At 37.9% G+C, this 26,045-nt stretch overlaps 1 protein-coding gene across 1 annotated transcript; it reads left to right on the top strand.

The window, feature by feature from the left end:
- The first annotated feature begins 11,198 nt into the window (after nucleotides 1–11,198).
- Nucleotides 11,199–24,160, top strand: LOC139448431 (zinc finger protein SNAI2-like). Its single transcript, XM_071229980.1, has 2 exons — nucleotides 11,199–11,356; nucleotides 22,801–24,160. Exons 1-2 carry the CDS (start codon nucleotides 11,310–11,312, stop codon nucleotides 23,909–23,911), a joined length of 1,158 nt encoding a protein of 385 aa, XP_071086081.1. The 5' UTR covers nucleotides 11,199–11,309; the 3' UTR covers nucleotides 23,912–24,160.
- The last annotated feature ends 1,885 nt before the right edge of the window (nucleotides 24,161–26,045 follow it).

Raw genomic sequence — 26,045 nt, 5'->3', positions numbered from 1 at the left:
GGCAGGGTATTTGCGGGGATTATCGCAAACGTCTAGATTTGTATGTTCATAATCGAAATGCCATAAACATCCTAAACTGACCGTTGTGATGCTGAGAAAGATCCCCGATGGCTTACGCCACGATGCCTGATGAATATGCAGCAGTGGATATTTAAACGGGTATTTCATAGACTGCATCTTGTCAGTTGGCGGTGTACATGAATCACTTTAAGGCGGCGTTACGAAGGAGGGGATTAAGTAGCATTTATTTTAATACAGCAGCATTCGAACTATTTCCTGCAGGAATAATAAGGAAGATAGTGTTGGTACTTATAACTACCATGAAAATTTTGTTTGTTTGTTTGTTTGTTGTTTAACGCCGCACTCAGCAATATTCAAGCTATATGACGGCGGTCTGTAAATAATCGGGTCTAGACCAGACAATCATGAGCATCGATCCACGCAATTGGGATAGGATGACATGCATCAACCATGACAGCGAGCCTGACCACCCGATCCCGTTAGCGTTTATAAGCATGTATAGGTTTCTGGCATACACACTCCCAAGGGAGGCTATTCTTTACATTAAATTGCTGCGCCTCTTGCAACTGGGCGCCGTGAACGCCAACACCCCCCCCCCCCCCCCATTCCTACACCTACAAACACACACCCCTCCAGAGAAACGCCAAATGGCTCTCAACATATTGGTTTTACGGTCGCTTAAGAGAGAATGGTGCTGACCGATCAGGAATCATTAATGGAACAAATCTTACATTGCAACCTTTTCGACTTTTTTCCCTCCGATCAACGAAATCCAATTAAGCCCAGTTGTTATGTCTAAATTTCGTATAATACTTTATTCCCATTCCTATTTCATGGCTCAACAACTCAATACACATGGAATATTGTGCACTTGGCTGTTATTATTTATAATAACTAACCGTTAGTCTGATTTTCGTAAGGTTAAATCTCAATTTAAATGTTTTATTAATAGTTCCAAGCAATCAGTCCCTTTCATATCTGTCTTAATTTCTCACAAATATATTCACGTTCTAGAGATTTCTCTATATACGGTATACAGCTATATACATATCAAACAGAGGAGAGTATTAGGTTCCCAGAAAGCAGTTGTTCTCAACCCATTTCCAAACTATACCCTGGGTTCCTAAATATAAACATTAAAAGTACAAAAGGCGATCAGCCATTCTAAAAGGTTAAAAGATTGATGATTTTAGATAAAAGTCTTCCGATAAGACGTCAGAATATTCTCCGCCACAGTTATGTATCTATATACAAATCGCACAACAAAGCAAATGGCTACATAAAACCACATTAAGATATTTCCCACGTTCGAAAAAAACCTGTAACACTGACCCGCTTTTGATATTTGATTTATGTTTTCTTTATATCATTTTACACAATGTTAACGATAAAGGTTACTGCTCTGCCGTTAATGCATTAAAAGAAACGGGCAGAGTACACCGCCCTGTAGTGCGGTCAGACCTAGCCGGCTGTACTGACCACAGGCCGAGTTTAGTGTCCTGGGCGCCCGTCGACCCCTTTCAGTGGTCATAAAGACAGCTCACACGAGATTTGTGATCCAAGTGACCATCTTGACTTGACTGCCACAGCGAGGGGTCTAACCTGCTATTGTTTTATAAGCATACCTACAAAAGTGGGGAATGTAAGAATGTAGACATTGTTACCTTGAAGGCAGACCTTGGTTTGATAACACCGCCTTTGATGTAAGAATGTTGATGCTGTGTGCATCTACACTGATATCACAATGGTCTTTTGACGGACGGCACACCGTGACATGATAATGTTGACCAGAAGTTGCCTATGATGCATCTTTTTTGTTACCTCGGGAGAACCACACACACAAAAAGAAATTACTTATAATTTAAATGAAAGTAAACCAAACCAAACTTTAAAAAGAAAAAACCAAAAAAAACCGTAAAATAATATAATTCAGCTAACAATGGTAAGAATCAATGAATACAATGTTTTGTAAATCGTCAGACGTCGAATATTGTTACTCGTTCAAACATTTGAAACATATAACGTAGAAATTATTGTCGCAAAGTCACAAACACATTCTTTATGTATTGATAGATATATGTTTATTAACTGAAATACATTCTTTATCTTCTTTGTTAGGCATTTAGAAGTTGGAGTACTAAGTAAGGATAAGATATTTATGGATGAACAACTTCTTCATTACAATTAAGAGCGACGTTTCGGTGTAGGTTCTATCACCGTCATCATATGCTTGATAACGGTGTTAGAACTTACACCGAAACGTCACTCTTAACTGTAATAAAGAAGTTGTTCATCCATAAAATTCTTATCCTTACATTCTTTTTCATTTATCTCTTAACACAACTCATAACTCATTTTCATGCTGTGCAATATATTAATTATGTCCTTTGACATTATGTATCTATCCCAAAAATAAGTTTTCATTCATCTAACCATAACAAACATATATATTACATAACGTACTAGACGTTGTTTAATTCAGAGTATTCAGTTCAGTATGTAAAGGACGAAAACAGTTATTGGTACTGATAGTGCTGTATATTAATTGTAAAATATAATACAAGGTTGTATCCGATTTTTCAACGTATATGGCAACATATCTTTTCTAAGATTCATAATGCTTCCTGCTAATTATAGAGATATACAAGCTAGTGCGTTTATGTTATATCACTGATCAAGGAACAAAAGTCATAATTCTTTTACGATTCAATTTTGTCTCAGATCGGGATGAAACGATGATTGGAAAGATGACAATGACATTGACAACAGCCAGCATTCCTTGAATTATAGATATTGTAACCCATTCCAGTCTGAAGTTGGAAATCCACAAATCAACGTTGCACCATTGGTATTATAACGTTTAAGTGCCAATTAAACATAGTCTAACAATTCTATTCAGCTGAATGCATTACTACAACACGGAGAATAAACCACATCTTGAATCTGGGTAATGTGTTTGCTTTATTCACCCATGATTATTGACGTCAGTTATCAACATTAAACAACTAAAATCCTTCACTGTCGTGGTATGAAAGAAAATGGGCGTTTGAACGTCTCGATGTATTGACAAAGTAAACCATAAGGGAACACAAGAGAGTTAAAGAAAGTATCTGAGATTTCTCGAGACTCTCGACCAGAGATTTGGCAATCAAATACGCCCATGTATCAATCTTGATTTCCTCGGCCTACTCCCCACGAGAGAGGCTTGTTTTCTCTCTCCTCTAATGAGGCATGTCGTTGTGGAAGGAGGGTTTGTTACCCAAGCTTTGTAATTAAATAAGCAGGGCAGAGAACATCGCCCAAGGGAACCCCGAGGTCTTTTCGCGCCGTCTCAGTTAGTTAACGACAAGTCTCTAGAAGACAGACCCGCGCCTCGCAACCCATAGGGCTGAAGTGTGGTCTTTGGGGGAATAACAGAATGAAATTCTGGTATTGCAGATATACTGCACACGCAATTGTCGGGGGCATAACAAGCTCGACGTTTCAGAAAATGGAGTCAGGTTCTTTGTAGTCTTGCGGTTTATTTATAAAAATGCTGATAACATTTGGTATCGCGTTCAAGGAAAATGTGACTGAGACTGAAGAACATTATTAGATTCGAACTTTTTGGGGTACCATACAAGTACGAATTCATGTGATATTGTGTTCGGGGTTATTGCATGCATATAAGAATGCGCATGCCCACGTGTTCCGGAGCAATGCCGGTTTTATAGTGCCAGCACACTGAGGTACCTTGACGCAATTTTACATGGATACCCCACTCTCAGAGAGGGTACTGATTCGGAGCCGACCAGCCATTGATGGTAAAACAACGGTATTAATTATACATGAAATCTTCTGTCCATCAACTTTTCCTCAATGAACCAACGAATGATGTCAACAATAAATCATTTAATTAAACAACTTTGCATTTAATATAAACTATATCTGATCATTCACGGACACGTTGAGAATATTTTATTTAATTCAAATCGCAACTGTTTGCAAATGCAAATGTGTTTTAATTAATTTTTAATTCATAGATACATATGTCCCTCCCTTTCGTTTCAGTATATGCCACTGAACGTTTTCTGATGCTGCAAACAAGCTTGGGTTTACGATGGTGTACAAATGGACGCCCGAAAAGCAACCAAACATCGATAACATCAACTCAAGAGATGCCCGTCTCATTGGTGTAATTGAATTACAAAAAAAACTGTTAACTGTAACCTTTTCATTTGGCTCTGTCGTATCAGTCTGGGTTAATTAAGTTAACAAAGTCATCATTAAACTATCAACAAGTAATTATAAAAAGACGAGTCTTGAACAGAATAGTAATCGAACTCCGGTCACGGGATCTAGCCATTTGTCACAAAATCCTTACATCTTTATTGCCCGTCGTTGCCCACAGCAGTAGGCGAGTGATCATGCATTTTTTGTGTCTCTAGATGAGTTTTCGTGTCCCCTGTCAAAAACCATGACTGCACGATATTGTAATTAAAATACATAATCTTAGCGTTTCCCCAGCACCTTGCATCAATTATACATGTTGTGAAAACTGTCAACCAATTTGTACTGATAACATGTCGGCAGGCTGGTGTTAGGTATCGGATTACACAACTACAGGTACTGATGTGAGTCACTCGAGAACACACAGGAGTACCATCTTACTCTTGACGCTGACAGCTGGTTCAGTTCTCGGAACACATTTCAGATATGTAGATATCACATACACAAAATGACAAACACTTAATCATCAGTATAAAAGAGAAACCATTTCCACAGTATTTATTACTTGATTAGGGTCTGTAACTTGGTAGATTTCAAGTCATCGTATCCAAATTATTGTACGGATGGATGCTCATGATGTCAATCACTGGATTGTCTGAACCATACCATCAGAAATAGTTGGACTATTGCAGGCTGCAGCGTATTTTGTTACATAATTTTTTATATTTGTTTTTGATATATTTATCATTTTTAACAAGATCTTTTTATTGCTACTGTTCTACAACATTTACTACCTCTTCAACAATAAATGATAATACCAGGGACTTCACGCTCCCATGATTCCATAGTGAACGAATGTTTGTTTGTTTCTTGTTTAACGCTGCACTCAGCTATATGACGGCGGTCTGTAAATAATCTCGTCTGAACCAGACAATCCAGTGATTGAAAACATGAGCATCGATCTACGCAATAGGGATACGATGACATGCATCAACCAAGTCAGCGAGCCTGACCACCCGGTCCCGTTAGTCGCCTCTTAAAACAAGCTAAATCGCCTCTCACGACACGCATGGGTTGCTGAAGACCAATTCTAACCCAGGGCAAATCAGTAGCTGATGTGTATGTGCGAGTGCGAGTGCGTGTGTCTGCGTGAGTACCTGTCCGTCTAATAATACCAGTTTACACAACATACCATGCCGCACTGTGACATGAATACCCCACTCATACACAATATACTGACTCCGAGCTGACCAGTCCTTGTTTTATCCCTCTAGTGCCGAGCGCCATCCTAATGGCACGATCAACGACCCACAACATCTGTGTACAATGGTACGTAATCAGCCAGGTTACAGTTTTATCCAACCAATCCTCTTTATTCGTGTTGCATAATCGGAATAGATCACTGGGAACAGCTCTGGGACAATGTTTTAATGAGACGATTAACCGGTAGCTGCTGATGAAACCAGTTCTTTCTTAGCATTTCAGAACGATTCAAGTAATTCACCTCCTTTAACACCCGTAGTGGAAATCCTCATGCTTTTTCATATGCAGACACTATTTATTGGTGGTATGGAAACTTAACTTTAGTAGGAGAATACGAAACAAAATGTTTCAAAAGAATTCTTCAGGACATTTTTGGTCGTGGGGGTGACATATTATTTTTTCAACACATCCCATAAATTTCTATTCAACAGTACGACACTTCAAAAATTGTGTATTGGAATGTTTTCTATCAAGAATTTCTAGGTCCCTTAAAGACGAACTGCATTAACCAGAACAGCAATATTTTCTACAAAGACATCCTGAATGCAACTCGTGATGAGAGGTGTTGTCTTTCCTCGGCAGAATTTCTGCGGATTTCACACCCGGATCCTGAATGTACTTCACATCATATATCTTAAGGTGAGTCATCCGCAGGTCATCTTGTTAATGGTTGTTTTCACTCACTCTCATTTTTAAAACTGAGAAGTATAAAATGCAAATTAAAACAGATGCCCTGTCAGCCAAGGACAGTTTTCCATGAAGGAATTCCAGGTCCTGCGAAAGACGGATTGAGTCAATACTATCAAACAAAAGTCCCAGACTAGTTATGAAAACTGAACCTGTGATTATTGCAGCCACAACTGAGATGTGTAGTAGTAGTGATGAGGTTAATTGCCCCGTATTAATTAGCAATCAATAGAGGGTACGATCCCTGGAACACATTTTTGTTAAATCTAATTAAAAGGTTAATAATAAGCAAGACAAAATATTTTGCATAACATAATTTGTGTACAGTCGATGATCCAATAAATAATAACTGACTGGTTTAAAATTCCTATCACTTCCTTTAGAGCGAAGGAACACTGAGGCCTAGTTTTCATAGGAGACGCTATGCGATGTATAGAGTTGCGTCCCTTAAACGCAATAGGATCCACGTATCGTGGATTCGAATCACAGATGTTCCTCATTATTATCAGTGGTTGGTTAGATACATGTACGCTCTCGTAGGTTTACTTAAAATGATACGACATTTTCTCTTTGGTCGCCCCTCCCACAATTAACTGGTAGGTCGGACGTGTGAATCACACGAACAATCGCATAAGCCACACGCTTAGAAGATAGTTGAACTAGGCGTATAGAAAAAAGGACAAAACACATTATTTTCATACATTTAGTGTACATTTTTATCAGTCATAGCTGCTAGCTCATTAAACATATTTTGATTGTTTTATTCCATGATCATTGCAAGTGCAAACCCGTTACTTAGCGTTTGATCAGGTGACTACTTGGCTTGCCTTTGCATGTGATTTTGACGGGTGCTATCGGTGCGGCAAAATGCGCCTAGTGCTCCACGCACACCTGATATCAACAATATTTTATAGTGTTTCATTAGCACATGCTTATGATATAACCGTAATCGTACAATGGACTCGTTTTGTCCTTTTATTTACATTCAATTATATTTCAATATAGTTACATATCTGTTCCAAAGGTATTTCACTTATTATATCAATATACATTTTTGTATATATTATATATTACATTATATTTTATATATTAGCACAGTTTTGCACTAAATAACAAGCTCATTATTGAAACTTTATGGACCTAAATCTTCTGATAATCATACCAAAAATAATTACTGCTGTAAATAATACAGTATTATGTAATCAAGGACGCTGATATCTTTGCTTGGTATGAATAAACTATGCTGAGAACGGACTACGAAAGGAACTTCGGTGGGAATTCCTCCGTAAGTCTCGTGATGCACGTGGCACAAGTCCCGCGAGACCTCCAGCTCATTGGCTATTCCTTATTGCACGACCGGCTCACGGGTTGCACGTGCTTTTCAAGCATGCCAACAAGCTGCAGTCGCTTTGAGACACCTGTATGACGGCTAACGCGGGAACCTGGATAAGCACGTTAATTAAATCGATCGTTGTGTTTCCTCCTAATTCCGCTTTTTGTTTAATTTGATGTCTACTTTTTTGTGATGGTTAATCACGAAATCAGTGGAGATTCTCGTGAGAAAATTTCTTGAAAAAAAGAAAGCAGCGACAATATTTCAAATCCTCGATATTCTTCAGATATTTCTTTTGCGAAAAATGTATTCGAACATTGTCTTTTAAGTTACGCATCGTGATGAAAAGTTGGAAAGAACTTTTTTTATTTGGTTTCGCGTGAAGGGTTTTACATTTAAACTTTGCACTTTTTACTCATTCATTTTTCAGTGTCAGTCGTTTTCATTTTAAAAAGTTGAAATACTATATATTTGCCAGTTTTAATGAAACATAATTTAGTTCTTTTACATATTGTAACGGCAAAATGTTTCAAAATTATAATGTTAAAATAATATTAATTGAATTGTTTTCGGTAAAATAAAAACAAGACCCTAGGAATACATTGAAATACTTGTTTACACACAGAATCCCTTGTTAATGGAAACTATATTATACAATTTCATAGCTAGAATGACATACCTTTCCGTCTGACCCATGAAGATCCAGGGTAAAATAGGTCTTCAGCAACCCATGTTTGCAGTAAACGGTGACTATGCTTGTCATAAGAGGCGACTAAAGGGATCGGGTGGTCAGGCTCGTTGACTAGGTTGATGCATGTCATCGATCTCAATTGCGTGGATCGATGCTCATGATGTCAATCACTGGGTTGTCCAGCCCAGACTCGATTATTTTACAGACCGCCGTCATATAGCTGGAATATTGCTGAGTGCGGCGTTAAACAACAAACAAACAGGAAACAAACCTTTCCGTCTATTGAGTATGGCGCGTAGACATCATCACGGGCATGAACTAATAGACACACACAATTAGTTGTAATAGAATCGAAACTGAAGGTTTATAACAGTTTTACATCGGAAAAGTCAACGCATACCCATATTGCTATAGCTTAAATAGAAGCACATGTTCACAGGCATTCAAAGAATATTGATGCTTTTTTTTATCCGCATCCGAACTTCCCCATTAAACCAGATGTTCCCTTATAGGTGTTCCTGCAAGGGGTGTTCCTGTCAGGACAGCCTGCAGATCTGTTGGTACAATGGTCAACGGTGCAATTAAACTTACATTAGAGTCAGTTTACATTGACGGACAGTCATTGTCATTTTATCACGTGGCATCTGACATTCATTTAAGTACATTAACATAAGTATTTTATGGTTAATATCACATTAATACACGTACTTGCCTTATCTACAATACATATTTTGCCGATGAACCTTTTCCATTCATATATATTCTCTAAAACATGTTACTTCCATATCAATTTCATTTAACAATAAATCTAATATGTCCGTGCAATGGCACAGGACAACATTAATGTATTGATATTCAAAATATTTAAACATAAATCTTACATAATCTACATTTCTAAATAATCTGTCCGTGCGATAATTCATTATAGGAGGATTAGGTACAGTTTACTCAACTGAAATAGTTGCACGTTAAACACTGTTGGAAAGTATTTCGTGGTAGTAATAAATTATTCAGCAAAAGCGATGAGCTGTACCTGTTATTGAAGTGATACAAATATAACTGCATGTGTAAATATTGCACGTCTTTCGGAAAGGGGACTTGAACAATCTTTTTTGGAACCATTCCATGTTCATCCGATTTTTTATGCAATCAGGTTTAATTTTTGTCGTTTGTGTGGTCATTGGTGCCACCTCGGTCACAGGGAAAAGAACAGGCAAAACGAAATGGACCATATTTCCTTTGGACAAGCTCATGACATTGATATATCTATATATCGTGAACCACAATGTGTTTGCATTGTCAGGGTCGTACACTGTTACTTTGTTTTCACTCTGTGGGGTTGATAATATAATAGCATCACCATGTCCGGTACAGAGCCTCGTCATATGAGACTGAAATTGCCTCAATTCACTCCTACCATAATTATTATGAATATCTGTGACGATGAACTATCCCCAAACTTATTGTTTTAAATTTCTGGGATGCAACATGTTATCAATTTGAATTAACCATATGATATCATTTTGTAAGTTTCAATTACTGATCATTCCTCTTTTTTAAACCTTGAAACATCTTTGTTACCCCTCTGTTAGTGATTGACGTGATTCATCAGCGGATACCTGCCTGGCTGTGTTTATATAACCGATCGAATATCTGTTTAAAACTGGCAACATCAGAAATCAATATAAAACATGTGTTTACATCCGATAATCAGTCGGATGTATAGTCAAACGCAATCCTCTCGTTTGTGCCAAATCAGTCTCACAATTAAAGAAATGGGGAGTTAAACTTTCAAATTTGATTAACTAACCGTCTGAGATACAGACGGTGGCTTGGTTCGAATTGTATTCACTCTTTTACAAGTGCCCAGCTGTTCCTTGGAGCTTCAATGAAAATCTTCCAACAGTGCACTATGAACTTGAGGGGGTTATGAGACTTAATTACTGTAATGTTTCCATACAAGGCGACATTAGGTCCAGTAGGCGTGGTGGTCATTTAGTGGACATCATGGTGACCAAATTGACCATCGTAAATGACCAAAAAGGGGGCGTGATGAAATGGGGTATTTCTTTTCTTGAACACTCACCCACCCTCATTTGCATCAATATCAATTGTCAATTTGTTGGCAGGGGTGGAATCGGGATAACATCCCAAGATGGTGGCGTGTTGAATGAAATGATCCTTGAAAGACGTTGATCCGTCGATTAGCAGGTCGATCCTTCCCCCAGAGTCTCTCCGCGTTATTATCAGGGGTGGGGGAAAACGAGGTGACAGCTAATACGGGGATCTGTCTCTCCCGGGGGTGGGGCGTAGGGGACAGGCACCCTGCGACGTCATGTGCTTTGTTTAGCTGGACGGACGGTCAAGGCTACTATTATCACCCCACGATATACCACGGACTAATTCACAGTCCGTGAAAGTCACATTCTAAACACAGAATTATCACCCAAGACCCAATGGGTCACTTAACGCCAAACAATGGTCTCAATAAGCGGATCGCCCCTTTTCTGTGTTTATTTAATTCAATCAAGGCACAATTATTCCCCCTGCTGCGTTCCATACAATGATACCATATCAGGTATCGCGTTTCTCCGCCGTTGCCAAACATCTACCCGTCCCTGACACATAACCCTCTAAAGATGATTTTCACAAATATAAAACCTGGAAAATCTCGCTGATAGTGTTAACTTGCCTGTTTGTGGTTGCACACAACCTACAGAGGTATCGGACAGAAAACTGATACCTGTCACATTTCGTCTTACAGATTAGCAGAATTCATCCCAAGTCTCGAAACCTGTACTGTGATATCCTAAACAAGGGTATAAACACCAGAGTAACTTACAGCTTCCCAAACACGTTGACTTCGCGCTTGACCAATCACGTGCGTCGCCCCCATCACGTGACTTGAAACCACGCCTCCTGTAATTGAAAGCTGGTTTAAGTACATTGTATGGGATACGAACTTCCCATTATCCTTCTGCATGGTCAAAATTATATGTGTCCTGAACAAAATCACCAGTTACATCTTGGGCTCACTTGTGCAAGCATCATCGGAAACTTCAAAGGAAGTCTTACCTGAGCGTTAATTGGATTGATCACCTGTCCATGATAGGCACATCGTCAAGAAGCATGTTCCCATCGCTGCATATCAGGTATGTACTGAATAACAATTATTATATTTTCAAAATATTTACTTGCAGTGTCTCTAAATTATAAAGGCATGCTTTACTCAGGTCGATTTTAAAATAATTCTTATTTTATTTAAAAGCAAATGTCATGCGCCAGCGTTTTTGTTTCGTTAAGTCATTGATACGTACCTGTGATTATAGATTCCACAAGTATATCACACCCTTAACCTCAGCATCCTCAAACTTTTCCAAGCATGGAATATGAGAACGTAGTGCTTCAGTGTGGTTCATTTACCTCTGACGGCCACACACCGATCTCCATATGTAAAAACAGCAGGATGAATTTCTCAAGCGTGCCAAAAATGAAACATGAAATGTGTAAAGCCCCACAGAGCAGGGAAACTCAGACTTGTTTCTGATGGCTCTGATTCAAATATGAATATTTATACAGCAATATTAACAACAGGTATCTTCATGCCAAACATGTCACTCAGACTTCTCTGGTCTGCTGCATTTGTCAAGATGGGTTCCATCCTTGTCTTCATATTTGGGCTTACGACCTTGTATATTGTTTCAGTAAAATTAATTGCCTTCATTAGCATTGTTTCAAAACTTTTTCATAGTAGGAGTAAAATTGTAAATATACAATAAGTTTTATTTCAAAGTTTAACAAACTGGCAAATCAGCTTTTAGCTTTTATTACCAAACCATATTTATTAAAGTTATTTGTTGCTTTATTATTATTTACAAGTACTTGATATTTTGAGGTATTAAACATCCATGTCATGTTTGAGATTGTACACATTGCTGTAGGCCGTCATATGAATATTTACAACAACAAAAATCTCTTTTGCAAACAATACAATAAAACGTGTATTTCGACATTGAAGTATTAACTGGATATAAATTAATATTACAATAAAACGCATGGAATTATATTTCAAACACAGAAAAAATCTCGGATAAAAATAAGCTTGGGCTTCATTTGAAAATCAAGTGTACGTGTATTAAATAGAAAACGTCATCGCAAGAGAATGAACAGTCTCGATAAACAACGTAACAGATTCTATTGGGTGTAAAAAGTAAAAGGACTGTGAAAATTATGTGAAGGGATTACTGAAAATCAGTGCTGACGCCATTGATGAATTTATTTATTCTTCATTAAAATATTTTATCAAATTAATTATATCATTTCAGTTTTTTTTATTTAATATTTTCATTGATAGAAGTGGTATTCAGGGATATATGTTTTTATTAAATATGTGGGAATATATTTAGAATGTGTGTGTGTGTGTGTGTGTGTGTGTGTGTGTGTGTGTGTGTGTGTGTGTGTGTACGTGTGTGTGTACGTGTGTGTGTACGTGTATTATTAGTGTACAAATGTGTAGCAAAATGAGCACAGATATGTAAAGTGAGTATAATGCAGGATACAGAGGTGTCACAGCGAGAAGTACTTTTATGCAAGACTAAATCCGGGGTTATGCGAGAATACGCCAGACTGAAGGGTTGTATTTTATAACTTTGGCTGACTGATCCGAGTCTGGCGACTGATTGAAGAAGAGTATAAAGTTTATGGTATTATTCGTGTGCGTAAAGTAATGAGGCAATAACTGCTCCACATTTGAATATGAAAGTCGAGTACTTAGCTCACCCGAATATATCAGAGTACTTCAAACATAGCGCTCTAATTGATCTACTCTTTAGACCACTGAATGATACGGGTATGGTGAGTTAAAAGTTTACATTCGTTCCACTTTGTGAGAGATGTGCTTCTCTTTGTTTGGTTGACTGAATAAAACTACATCAGACATATACAATTAATTTGTTACATAGAAATATAGGATTAGGAATACAAATATCTGTCAAAATCTACTTATACCTTCTTATCTTAAATTTTCAAAAACAAAATGGTTTAATGTTCCAGACAAATGACTTGAAAAATAGTTGTCACACTTGTGCAAGTTTAATTAGTTCCGAATTGTACCATTAGCGCTGAGGAAACATCTACAATTTACTGTAATTTATAGGTAAGTAAAATTGAATAATATCTCCTTAATGTGCATATGACTCATGCTGATGAAAAGGTATTGCGAACAATGCAGAGAGTATGCTATACATATTTTATTTTAAATTGCATAGATATACCGTCGGTCGTGTGCCGTTTCAATGTGGTATCTCATAACCATCACTATCGTTTTGAATTATCTCACAACTGCGCCTTGAAATGCATGTGTACTGTTATTAAAGGAAGTTCTGTCACTGCTTGTCCAGCGCAACAATGACTTAATGTGATCATTAGTAATTCTGATCATAATCAAACTTAATTAATCACCATCCAAAGTAAATGTAACAAATTAACATTAAGCTTTCTGCGTTAGGGCATTGCCTGTCGTAAATAAATCATGACTTTTTCTACGAAACGTGTTAATTCCGAAACTGATTAATTTTTCCTCTGGGAGCACAATCCCCCGTAGGTTGTAAGTCGTCTTGGTGAGAAAATCCTGAAGTTTCGCGATTAGAATGACAAGAAGTTGAATAATTTAATATTACTGTTGTGCAGAGACCACTGGGGGAGGAATATGTGCAGGGATTGAAGCGCGTGTCTGGGAAAATATAGTGGCATATATTTGTATCTTTATTAATTACGCTCTATGGCTCTGATCCCTTTAAACATTCCCACGTTAACATTTGATTAGGAAGGAGCACCACAAGCATCTCTTCTTTCCCACGGTACATCTTCCTCGCAGTGTGTTGCACATTGCATGGACAATGCATGTATAGGAGTGAGGTAAGGGCTTCCGATGGAATCTGTTGCGGCTGGTAGTGGAGACAGATAGTGTTCTATGTGTTGACGCAATGAATTTACATATGAAACAGTTACCTGTATAAATGAAAACAGTGACATTGTGTATACACTATGACCTGTATGTATGAAAATAATGTCATTGAATGTATTACCTCTATGTGTGATAACATTGCCATTAAGTATACCTCCTACCTGTATATATGAAAACAATTATATTTAGCGAACAATTTTACCTATATACAGTATAAACGGAATATATAATGTACGTTTTCAACCATACCGTATGAAAACAGTGACATTTAGTATGGTGCCTTGCCTGTAGATATGACAACAGTGACATTTAGTATAGTGCCTTGCCTGTAGATATGAAAACAGTGACATTTAGTATGGTGCCTTACCTGAAGATATGAAAAAGGGGACATATTGGTGTATGACAGATATTCTTAAGTCTACATTTTTACCTGTTTATATGACAAATACATTTAGTGAAGAATTTCACATTTTCATAACATAGCAATAACATTAAGTCTATAATCCTACCTGTATAAATGAAAGCAATATAACTTTAACTTGCATACAATCTTACTTGTATACCTGGCGCAAAGCAAAATATGTAATAGTGAATATGAAGCTATTCATTATATAATAACACTTGGTATCAGTTCCTGGATTCCAATATTCTGAATCATCTGTTGAGAAATATAATGATGAATACATTTTGCAATGTACACTAGAGGTGTATTATAGCATGTATTTAACACGTCCATCACAATAGGTTATTGTACCAGGAATGTGTTCATTGACGGTCCTCATTTGCATTGTATCTCTTCTATTATTGTGTTTTAACCGTTTTCCACGGTGCTGTATCATGAACCAGTATACACTCATATTGCATGACAAGGCTAGATGAGCTGATTACCATAAAGTTCACATCGTTTTTAAAATGCATTCGTAAATGCGTTTTAACTTTATGCTTAGTGAAGACAACGTTTGGAGTTCAAATTTTCAGCCTTTCTATGTGACGTCTTCGTTGTTCTACGTCGACTAAAATACCACTTGAAACAATTAAAATGTTTGGGGATGATGCTCACGAAGTTTTATAGATACATGTTTAGCAGGTTAGTGCAACACGCTAACATGTGTTGGAAATTATCAAATAAAACGATCCGGTCTGTAGCTTGTTTATGATAAATATCTGCGTGTACTCTTGTAACATATTTGACATGTCAAGAAAAAGTATCGTTATGAAAACACCGTTAAAAGTAAATTTAAATAAAACATTTCCTTCAAAAACGGATTCATTACCCAATGCTTGCTTTTTAAAACAAAAAAGCGCATAAAATGTTTAAAAAAATAAAGCTCTTTATCTGTTTTGCCTTATGTTCAAATGCCATATTTACATTGTCTATAAACCAAAAGCAATGTCTCAGTAAAGAATAAAGCAAGAATTCGTCGGCCGTACACGAACACTAGAGTAAAAGCTGGAGAGAACGGCCCTATTGTGCTCGCCACAAATTGAAACATTAAAGATTTTTTATTTCATACATTCGTTATTACTGCGCAATTATCAAATCTGCGAACTCCCATTATCTGTTCAATCTCGGGTATAAAGAGGAATCATTTTGTGAAATTATGTACGCTACTTAGCGCAACACGTGAGCTATTTGTTCATGTTTTGGTTTTGAACAATGTTGAAGTATTTAACTGTCGCGATTTGTATTATTCACACGCTATCTCTCGCATAATCTGACATGGTTTAATCGCTTAATCGGAAGTTCAAAAATCTTATCTGGACAACGAGAAAGTATTTTATTCTGAACAAACGAAGTATTGTTAGAAAGGCGTATGCCTGACATTTTTCCAAATGGGAGTCACGACATATTCTGTCCTTCACCGTTTTCGTATAAAAACTGTCAAAATTAACGCGTTAGCGGGGTGAAAATAACCAAATTGAAATGACACTTGCACTGAATTAACAAAATACCAAACACCGCTCCCAAAATTAGAATAGAATTGGTTTTCCATGCGCGAGAACACCTTTACCAGGCAGCCAAAAGGCCAGCGTCAGGCTCGAATGCATCTTATTAATTCGAATTTGATTGGATAGTGCTCGGCCACGTGGCTTGTCTGTCCTTCAAAACGCCCCCTGGTGAGTTTTAGTGGAGAATATCAAGGCTTCAAGGAAGAGGGTCATTTAATATTCGTTTACTGTAATTTCAACCCATGCAGAAAATCAACCTTTTAGAGAAAAAAGAGTGTTTTCCTTTCCTTAGACACAATTTTCTATTTCATTAGCTCTCAAGAAATTTCACTGGCAATATTTTATTAACTTTAAACACCTTGGAATAAATTTGCATTATTTGTAGAGTTTTTGACTGCAACATTAATGAAGATCTTTTTTTTAAAACAAAACTGTTGCTAGATTTCAATTTTATATCGTATGAAGTTTCAAATCAGATCGGACAATGCTATACGTATACGACATGGATACACAAGACAAATGTTTCACATTTCACGCGCGTCCTTTGTCATTACGTTTCTGTTGGTTTACCTTTCTTTTCAAATACGGACCCTCACAAATAATGTTCTGCACGGATACAGAAGGATTTATATGTATGCCCCACCTAACACAGAGCGTAATAGCTCAAGATGTTCCCAAACATTAGTGTTGCATGAGATGCATATCGCCATCATCCCCGTCTTATCTGTTTCTTTAACAAAAGATATCACTTACAACGAAGCAGCATATATAACAGAACGTAAGTGTTGCAAAATGCTTGCGCATTGTTTCGATGAAAAGCGTATACATATATGCTGGAACGAGTGCATACAAAGCAGTGCTTAATAAAGAAGTTAAATGGGACTTCAGAGGAAACAGTTTACAATATTGAATAAGTGAATAGGAAATCTAGAAGTACATTAATTTAGGTATCACTTAATGATATTCGTATGAAGACATATGTAACAAAGAAACACAAACATAATTCTGTCTCATCGAAATTGGTTTCATTTTGAACATAATTTGAAGGAAAGCACGTTGCCTGGTCTGTTCATAAAGATACTGAAGCTTACAATTGTCATATTTCATAATTGATCCCTGTCAACATATTTCAATGTTTGAATGTTGTTTTGACGTATGCGATATACATTATGTTTAATAAATGTTGTTTATGCTTCGTCTGCAGCCAGATACCAAAGATACAAAAATGAAGCTGTTTTTTTTTTTAAAAATTAATTTTTTAAATTTTAATTTTTAATCAGTTTCACAATGTGTACAGGTGCGTCATGTGTTCTCATTCACAATATGAACATCTATTTCTTTAATGGCATGAATACCCGAGTTACGGTCAACACAGCACCCGTGGTGCCGTTTATCAATTCTGTGAACGCGGACACGCCTATCAAAAGCAGTGTTAATGTATAGTATATACAAAACGTACTCGCGAAAAACAATTTTAAGTGGCAAATGAATTTTTCTACACATATTTGTGTCCGAGTGACAACACCTATGTCTTCCTATGTTCTTGGGAAGATTGGCCATGCTAACTATATATAATATCACAGATGAGAGCTTACTTTAATAACGATAGGTGAACTGAACATTACGAATAACAGGACCAAAAACGTATCTCAGTAAAACATTTAATTTCTGTCCAATGTATGTACGCTTTCTGGAGTTGAAATTAAAATCCACTTTGTGTTCGTTTGTCCTATCTATACTGGTATGCGTTCAAAATATTAACATTATTCAGATACCAGAACGGCCAGCAATAGATTTGCAGACAGGTGGAGACTGGTTAGGATGTTCCAATTTTCTGATTTTCCCTTCTTAAGAACAAAGCAAATGATATCAAGACGCTCTCGATCTCTTCTCTTCTCACCTGTAGCAAATTGGTAGTGCTCACTATTCAAGTTATATTTGTTGTACATGTGCCTGTGGCTTTATTAACGAAATATTGATAATTGATGATTAATGTAGAATTTAATAAAAGTAAAGATCATATTATTTGTTAAAACGTAAATATAATTATTAGAATATATAGTTGATAATATATTTAATATATTGATACAGATGTAAGGTGATGTCGACATCATTGTACTATACCGTAGGTATGACTATTATTAATCATAGAAATGATTTAATTAAGCCAATGGTTATGCCTGTTTTAGTTTTTGTGAATACATAAACCATAATCACTAATAAACAGCACGTCTTATTGCCACATGTATGTGTCTAGGGGCCATGCTATCGACACTGCTAATTCAAAAATAGATCATAACTCAATTTGAATGTTTTAACTAAACATTCTGGTGAAGTCGTTAGAATTGCAGTAATATATATATGTAAAAAAGTGTGAGGGTTTTTGCCGCTTTTAGCAATATTACTGCAATATCAGAAATGGGCTTCACTTTATATTTTGAATATTTGTTTGTCTGTTTGTTGTTTAACGCCGCACTCAGCAATATTCCAGCTATATGACGGCGGTCTGTAAATAATCGAGTCTGGACCAGACAATCCAGTGATTGACATCATGAGCATCGATCCACACAATTGGGATACGATAACATGCATCAACCAAGTCAGCGAGCCTGACCACCTGATCCCGTTAGTCGCCTCTTAGGGGAAGCATAGTCGCTTTCAAGGCAGGCATGGGTTGCTGAAGACCTATTCTACCTACATTTTGAATGAAGACAACTGCGAATGTTAACGTAATCTCATCATCTAAGTATTACATGTATATCTACATTCCAAGGGTGCTCAAGCAAGTTTAATTTCATTAATTTAATTTCTTATATAATTACACGTTTTAAGATAATCGGAGCCATTGGCGTGTCATTTCATCAGTGTTGGAGTAACGTCAGGCATGGGGCCACTTGCACAAAGCGACCTTAACGCTTAGACAATCGTAACTCTCATAGACTTACAATAGTCTTCGCGCTAATATTGCTTTGTGCAAGTTGGCCCTGACTTTCATACATCGGTATCGGTATGTCGCAGTCACTGACTGAACTGTTGGTTTACTCCCCGTGGCCTACGTAAGGTCCACTACAATCAGTTGACCATAAAATGCCCATTCGAACGTGCCACTATCTCCATAGTTACGTCACATGGTTGGCCAAGCGTGGATAAGGTGATAGGTGTGATGAACGTTTGTAAAACAAACTGTAGCCGTTCACTGAAATAGCCATGAGGTGCCGTGATTCCGTTCACTGATATAACCGTCCCGTGAAGATTCCGCGTTAGAACAGGTCTTCAGCAACCCATGATTGACGTAAGAGGCGCCTAACGGGATCGGGTGGTTGATGCAAGTCATCGTATCCCAATTGCGTAGATCGATGATCATAATGACACTCACTGGATTGCGTGGTCCAGACTCGATTATTTTCAGACCGCCGTCATATAGCTGAAATATTGCTGAGTGCGGCGGTAAACAACAAACAAAGAAAACAAACAAACACTGAAAAACACAAGGTGCAATGATGCCGTTAATTGAAATATCCAAGATATATAATATAGTTACTTTTGTTGTTGCTACACCCCTTCATCGACATGTGCTGCTTCGACAACACTGAATACAGTAAATTACGGTTATTAATAACTCAAAGGGATCACTGATTTTAGTTCCTTATAACCGTAGTTCGTTATATGCATATATATACAGCATATATAGAACACATGGCCGGGACTAAAACAAGTTCGTTATATCGGTCAGTTCGTTATAAGCGTGTTCGTTATAGACGTAGTTTACTTAAATTGCAACCACGACCATCATATGGTCTATCAAATATTTAATTATTGCTAATACATCTTTCTTTTATACTGCTGGTGCTATTCCTGTTCCATTATTGACAGTACTAAAATGACAGCAACAGCAACTACCACTTCGCCATTTCTGCGTTAGTATTACTGCATCTACATTCTTCTGAAAATTCATTAATCATTTGACAACGACAGGTAACAATCTTGCAACGTATTTGATCTGGATGACCCCAGTGCACGACTTCACCCGTGCAAAGTTACAAACTGTAGTATCCGGATCAAACATTTGGAATTTTCAAAGATTTCAGACTCAAAAGCACAGCTTAAATCCTACACAATTCTGAATCTCGCAAAGCATGTATCATTTATCGATAAAGCTGTGAACCTTTCAAGCAGGCTTCACAATAATATATTCATTGTCTGTGTCAACTGAGCAACGCGTTGACAAGGTAATCTTGCTGTGGATTAAATCTCAATTATAAACTATTTAATGGGCCGATACTGATTCAAATGATCACTTAATAAGTTTCGAGCACTACAAGATTTAGCAGGTGCTTCTGTAGACCAAAGCGACGGCTTAAATACGCCCGGGACATCGATACAATATGAACACATGAGTAAAAATATCCGCGTGTATTTTTTCCCTGGGCGTGTGTGCACAGAACGTGCTCGCCATGACGTCCCGTGAATCTCGTGCACCGCATGGGCAATTTACCGTAGTCACATGATGTTATGGAAAACATTTCCTGCCATCATCAAAATGCGTTCAGGTACATGTGACACCTTGTGGGTTATATTGATTTGGAACAGTATCGGACTGTCTCTTCGCCGCCTCTGTTGGCGTATGGCGTCCGGTCTGTAATTAGCTCAATTATGGTAATCAGCTGCTAAAGCACAAGCGATAACGTCTGACGCGAATCACGCGAAATTTACTCGGTAATTTTGGCGCCTATATCCGCCTGTAATCCAATTGAGAAGATTTATTGATGAACTTGCTATTTCGTTTCACGAGTGTCAGATTTTGTTATCACAGCAACGATTAATCTGTAAAGAGAGCTCCATTCGGCTCCATGGAATCCAGCCAATAGTCCGTAAATATGAACCTATCACCTTACAAAATGTTTGGCCAAAACATATTTGTGTCATGTATTTTATTTGAAGAATTATATAAAAAAATAAGTTGGGAAGCAAAACAAGATGGGCGAAAGAGGGTATCCTTGCAGCAGTCTATCATAGACGAAACAATTAAACGCCCCTTAAACGAAAGGGCAACACTTAGGACCGATAATCGTGTTATTTTTCCGTCGCGTAAACGATATGATGATGGCTATTCATCACCGCCATTACAAGAGCCACGGGGGAGTGGAAATTATATTTGAGATGATTTCCTAATGATTAGCACAGAGAATGACAACAAAACAGAGCAAATTGGCTTAGGGTACAGTGTTGTTGTCACAAGCGGTTTGGACTTGATAATTAAATTTGCATTTTTGTAAGCAGGTAAATAATGCCGTTATTGTTTGGTTAGTTAGAATTTAATCTGTGCATCTTTTCATGAAACATGAAACTAGATTAAATACGTTTGGTTGATTTTCAATACCTGATATATTTTTATGGTCGTCTTCAAATTGTAATAGGGGCGGTCGGGTAGCTTAGTGGTTAAAGCTTTCGCTCGTCACGACGAAGACCCCGGTTCGATTCCCGACATGGGTACAATGTGTGAAGCCCATTTCTGGTGTCCCCCGCCGTGATATTGCTGGAATATTGCTAAACACGGCGTAAAACCATACTCACTCACTCACTCAAATTGTAATAATTCTTTGATATCAGATATAGAATATCATACACATATCTCATATGATGCTAGCGAGTGTAAAATATATTTGAATATTGATTACAGTGATATCTCTGACATTGTTATTGATGTAGAATTTTACGTGTAACTGCAACACTGCTAAGTAAATAATCTCCTTAATCTTTAACTAATTATGTACAACGGATATAACCCTACAAAATATACATACCAAGCATATTCTAAAACTAAAGATCACATTTGAATACACAAACTAGTTGGTGTCACCAAATATATTGTTCATTGTTCGTAATACATATTTTTATGGTGTCAGATTCACATCTAGGTTTCAGTCTCGAGCCTAGTGTGAATCGACTTTTATTAGGTACTGACTTTTTCAGACATATGACAGATTGTCCTCTTTATCCCTCTTTGTTCTGGGATCAGGAACCCGGCTAAATATTTCATTTCTATCAAGATCGTAACGTAATTCATCGCCGGTGTTGGTCACAATGAAACAGATAGGTGCTGAATTTCTGATTAAGTGTTGGAAAAAAATCCCCAGAATGTACAAGGTATTATTTGTAGATTCACATTGTAATCCTTCATCTGGCTGAAGCCCAGGTTTGGATAGAACATACTGTGGTGGGATTATAGCAGGGTTATTGTCCACGAAGAGAGGGGTGGTTCTAAAAGAGGGCTTGGCGGGAGGTGCGCGGAACGAAATCGCTCTTGTTGAAGTCTGTAAACTGATAGTGTTGGGTTTGAGCGCCCTAATTGTGTCTGTTTTTCCGCATTATCCCTAATTTTCTCAACAACAACAAAACCTTGCTAATAGATTAATGAGGACTAAAGCGTTTTCCTTCCGCTACATTAACTTTGATTGGAAAGAAATATGTCTCAGCTGAAGACTTAAGTCACTGTCTCGGTAGGAAAATTGACCTTTCGCTCTTATCACAAAAGAAAGCAATAGTTATCGCCCTTTGTGCTTGTTCGGTGTTATATGATACGGCCGCATAGTGAGACCTTACTCAGGTTAATCTCATCTCATGCCGACAATCCAGCCTTTTATTCGTGGTAAGCTCATCTCCCCATGTTTTCTGCTTCAGTGCGTCTGGATTGTGCGAGAGAGGTTCGGCTCGTCACCCCTCGGATCTGGAAGCGAGCTTCCCCCAGCCAGCGATAAGAGCACCCCAACCGAGCACCAGTGTGTCGGAGACACGACCCAGCCTCACCAACGTGTCGTTGAGCGCTGTAGGCGGTGGCGCTCTTCAACCCTTCCACAATCTGCCGTTCTGTGGTCCATCCCTGTCAGGGCCTTCTGGTGCCCTGGCGCTCCCCTCCCCCCTTCTTCACTACCCGTCACTCTACCCAGGACAGGCCGGGGACCTCAAACATATCAGTTTCACCCACTATCAAGCTGTCAACCAGGCGGCCTTTGCGACAGAGATGTCCAAACTGAAGTCTCCTTTCATTAACAGGAACTATCTTGAACTCGCAATGCTAGTCTGCAATACCTTCAGAGGGAAACTGTTTCCTTGCCCGCATTGTCGATACGTCACAGACCGACGTAATAACCTAAAGAGACACATCTCCACGATGCATCAAGCTTGTGACAAGGTTCTAGAATGCTGTGGTGTTCACTTCACCACCAAGGCTTCTCTGCGGGAACACATAATGATCTTCCACCACAACGGTTACTCTTGCCCTTATTGCGGAAGGCGGTTTTGCCGAAAGGCGCTCCTAAAACGCCACCTGTCCGTACACAGTGGCCAGAAAGACTACACCTGTCCCCACTGCGATTATGCTACAAGCCACAAGAGCAACTTGGAACGACACAAGAGAATCCATGACCGCCTGAGAATCGGAGACGACGGGGATAAATCAGATGAATTCATCGACCCCTGTTCCCCAAGCTACGCTCCCGATACAACTGGGACACACTGTGAAGACAAAGATGATGATGTATGCGAGATCGTTGATGACGTCAGTGACGACGATGACCTTGACCTCGATGATGACGAGGACATGGATGCATGCTCGACCATGTGTCCTCCGATGAACATTTTTGCAAAACCTATGGACTTGTCAGATGTTTCCAAGATACATCCGAAGCCTGAGATTTCCCATGCTGCCTCATCCTCTAAAGTCACTAGCATTGCCGACATCGTAAACTTGTCAATGCCTAACAAAGCACCGGACAGTTCTCAGGCAGTTTAATAGGTTAATCTAATATTTCATTGAATGAGTTTAAATGTAGCGAAGCAGTAGACGGTTCTTTATAACAAAATACATGGGAGTTCTAGATATGTGCATATTATTAGTCCAGTGCATGTGCTTCTATTAAAACACCCCGCAATAGCTATTTTGTAAGACAGAGTGACGAACACCAAATTTCAGTTGCTGTGACATGGACTTAAAGATGCACTTAATGCTTATGCACTGAACACTATGGGCCAGTTTCTCCAACGTAATGACAAATTACTATTGGTACTCATTAAGTTTAAGATACGTGAAATCTTTTAACCAAGTATTAAGTGCGTGTCAAGGATACGAAACCATAGAACAGAAATTTAATTCACTCTGTCATACATACGGCTGAGATGAAATGACTCCCAGGACTGTATAGCATAAGTACGTTAAAATATGAAATGAAATTAATGTGTACAGTTTTACATGTACATCAAATGACCGTGTTAAGTTATTGTATATATGATATTTGATGTTACAAATTTTAAAGGGTATTTTGAAACATAATCGTATAGTTTCATCGAGAGAACATTCTGGTCGCAGGTTGGTCCTGCATGATGAGCTGCACAGTTTTGATACATGTAAAATATTTTGATGTACATAAGTGTTATTTATTAGTCTAAGATATACAATTCTCAACTTGTGAGATTCATTGTAAATATTCAGAACAGTTGTGTATTGAGAGTAATAAAGCATCACGAGAATATGTTGGTTTGATGTGTGTTTTCACATAGGTTTGAGATTTGAGAAGATTTTGGTGTTTGAACAGGAATGTATCTCATTCATAAAATATACATGTTTTTTTATCGATGCGCATGGATGATTATTGTTTCGCTGAAATACTGCTTCTACAATTATGTATACTGCTCACTGATGTCTTTGTGCTATGGTTACTTGTCTAATTGGAATCGGTTGTTAACCGTTTACTTCCTTTGGTGATATATTTTATTAACATAACTAGTTCTCCTCGCTACATGGGGATATAACACCGATTAAATTAAATATTAACTCACTCACTCATTCTCACCTCTTCATACCATGTAACCATAAACTTAACCTCTGTCGTCGTTCATCTGATTCAGGACTACACCACATAATGGAGATTGAAGTCAAAGAAGCAACTGAGAAACAATATTCAGTGCTTTGTTTCTGAATCTGTGCCCAGAAAATTATGATGATGGCAGACTCGGTTGTAGGATATCAGATCATACATTTCCCTTTCATGTCGAGCAGTATACAAACTCCAGCTTATGGCCTCTGCGTTTCTCGATTGAACAGGGACTTAAGAGCAAATGCCTTTTATTCAAAGTTCATGGAAAGACAACTAAGGTTTTCAATCAAGGTTTACCACCAAGGGCCTGATTAAGTCATTCTAGATATTTTTTTGGTAGACATTTAGCGGAATTTATTATTTTTGACACGATGCTCGGCAACACGATCCTCCTTACTCACTGGAACTTACGTTGTTAATGAATATTGTGTGACTGGCGGGTGCTACCCGTAGAGCAATTATTTTCAATGATCTGACAGAGCTCTAGATGAGCTTTTTTTTTGCAGAAAATACACACACTAAAGCAGCAGAGCCCAATATATTTTGAGTCGCATGCGTACAAATACGTTTGAAAAACTAAAAGGAATCAATAATAACGACACTGAGTAATTATCCATTGTACTCTTTTCAGCTGCAAACCTGTATGTCTTCATAGATCCTAATTTATTGATTGAATGTGGACGTGACAACATCAACTCTGTTTTCAGTGAATAATGCAAAAAGTGCGACGTCTTGCTTATTGACGCATAGACTGTGTGGCTGAGCAGATGTGGTATGTGGCACACCTGGGGCTTATGTTGAACTATGTTTAATAAAGGTTCATTCACTGCCTTAAAAAAACCCAATAGACTGGACTAAGGAAGTAGAATATATTGACCATCAATATCCAAAGTGATTGATAACACGTGAGTACATGCTCAATTGCATTTTCTTTGTCTGGAACCATTTGTGACTGGTTATTATCTGGCGATGAAGTTTTGGAGTTTCGATTTTACCAATAGCCATAATGACGTTAGGTAATATGGTAATAGTTAAGGTGAGTGAGCTAAGGTG

This window comes from Haliotis cracherodii, unplaced genomic scaffold (assembly GCF_022045235.1).
Source record: "Haliotis cracherodii isolate W230 unplaced genomic scaffold, xgHalCrac1.p SCAF_7, whole genome shotgun sequence".
NCBI classification, from domain to species: Eukaryota; Metazoa; Mollusca; class Gastropoda; order Lepetellida; family Haliotidae; genus Haliotis; species Haliotis cracherodii.
Note: the sequence above shows the minus strand (reverse complement) of the source record. Positions and strands in the feature narration are given on the sequence as shown.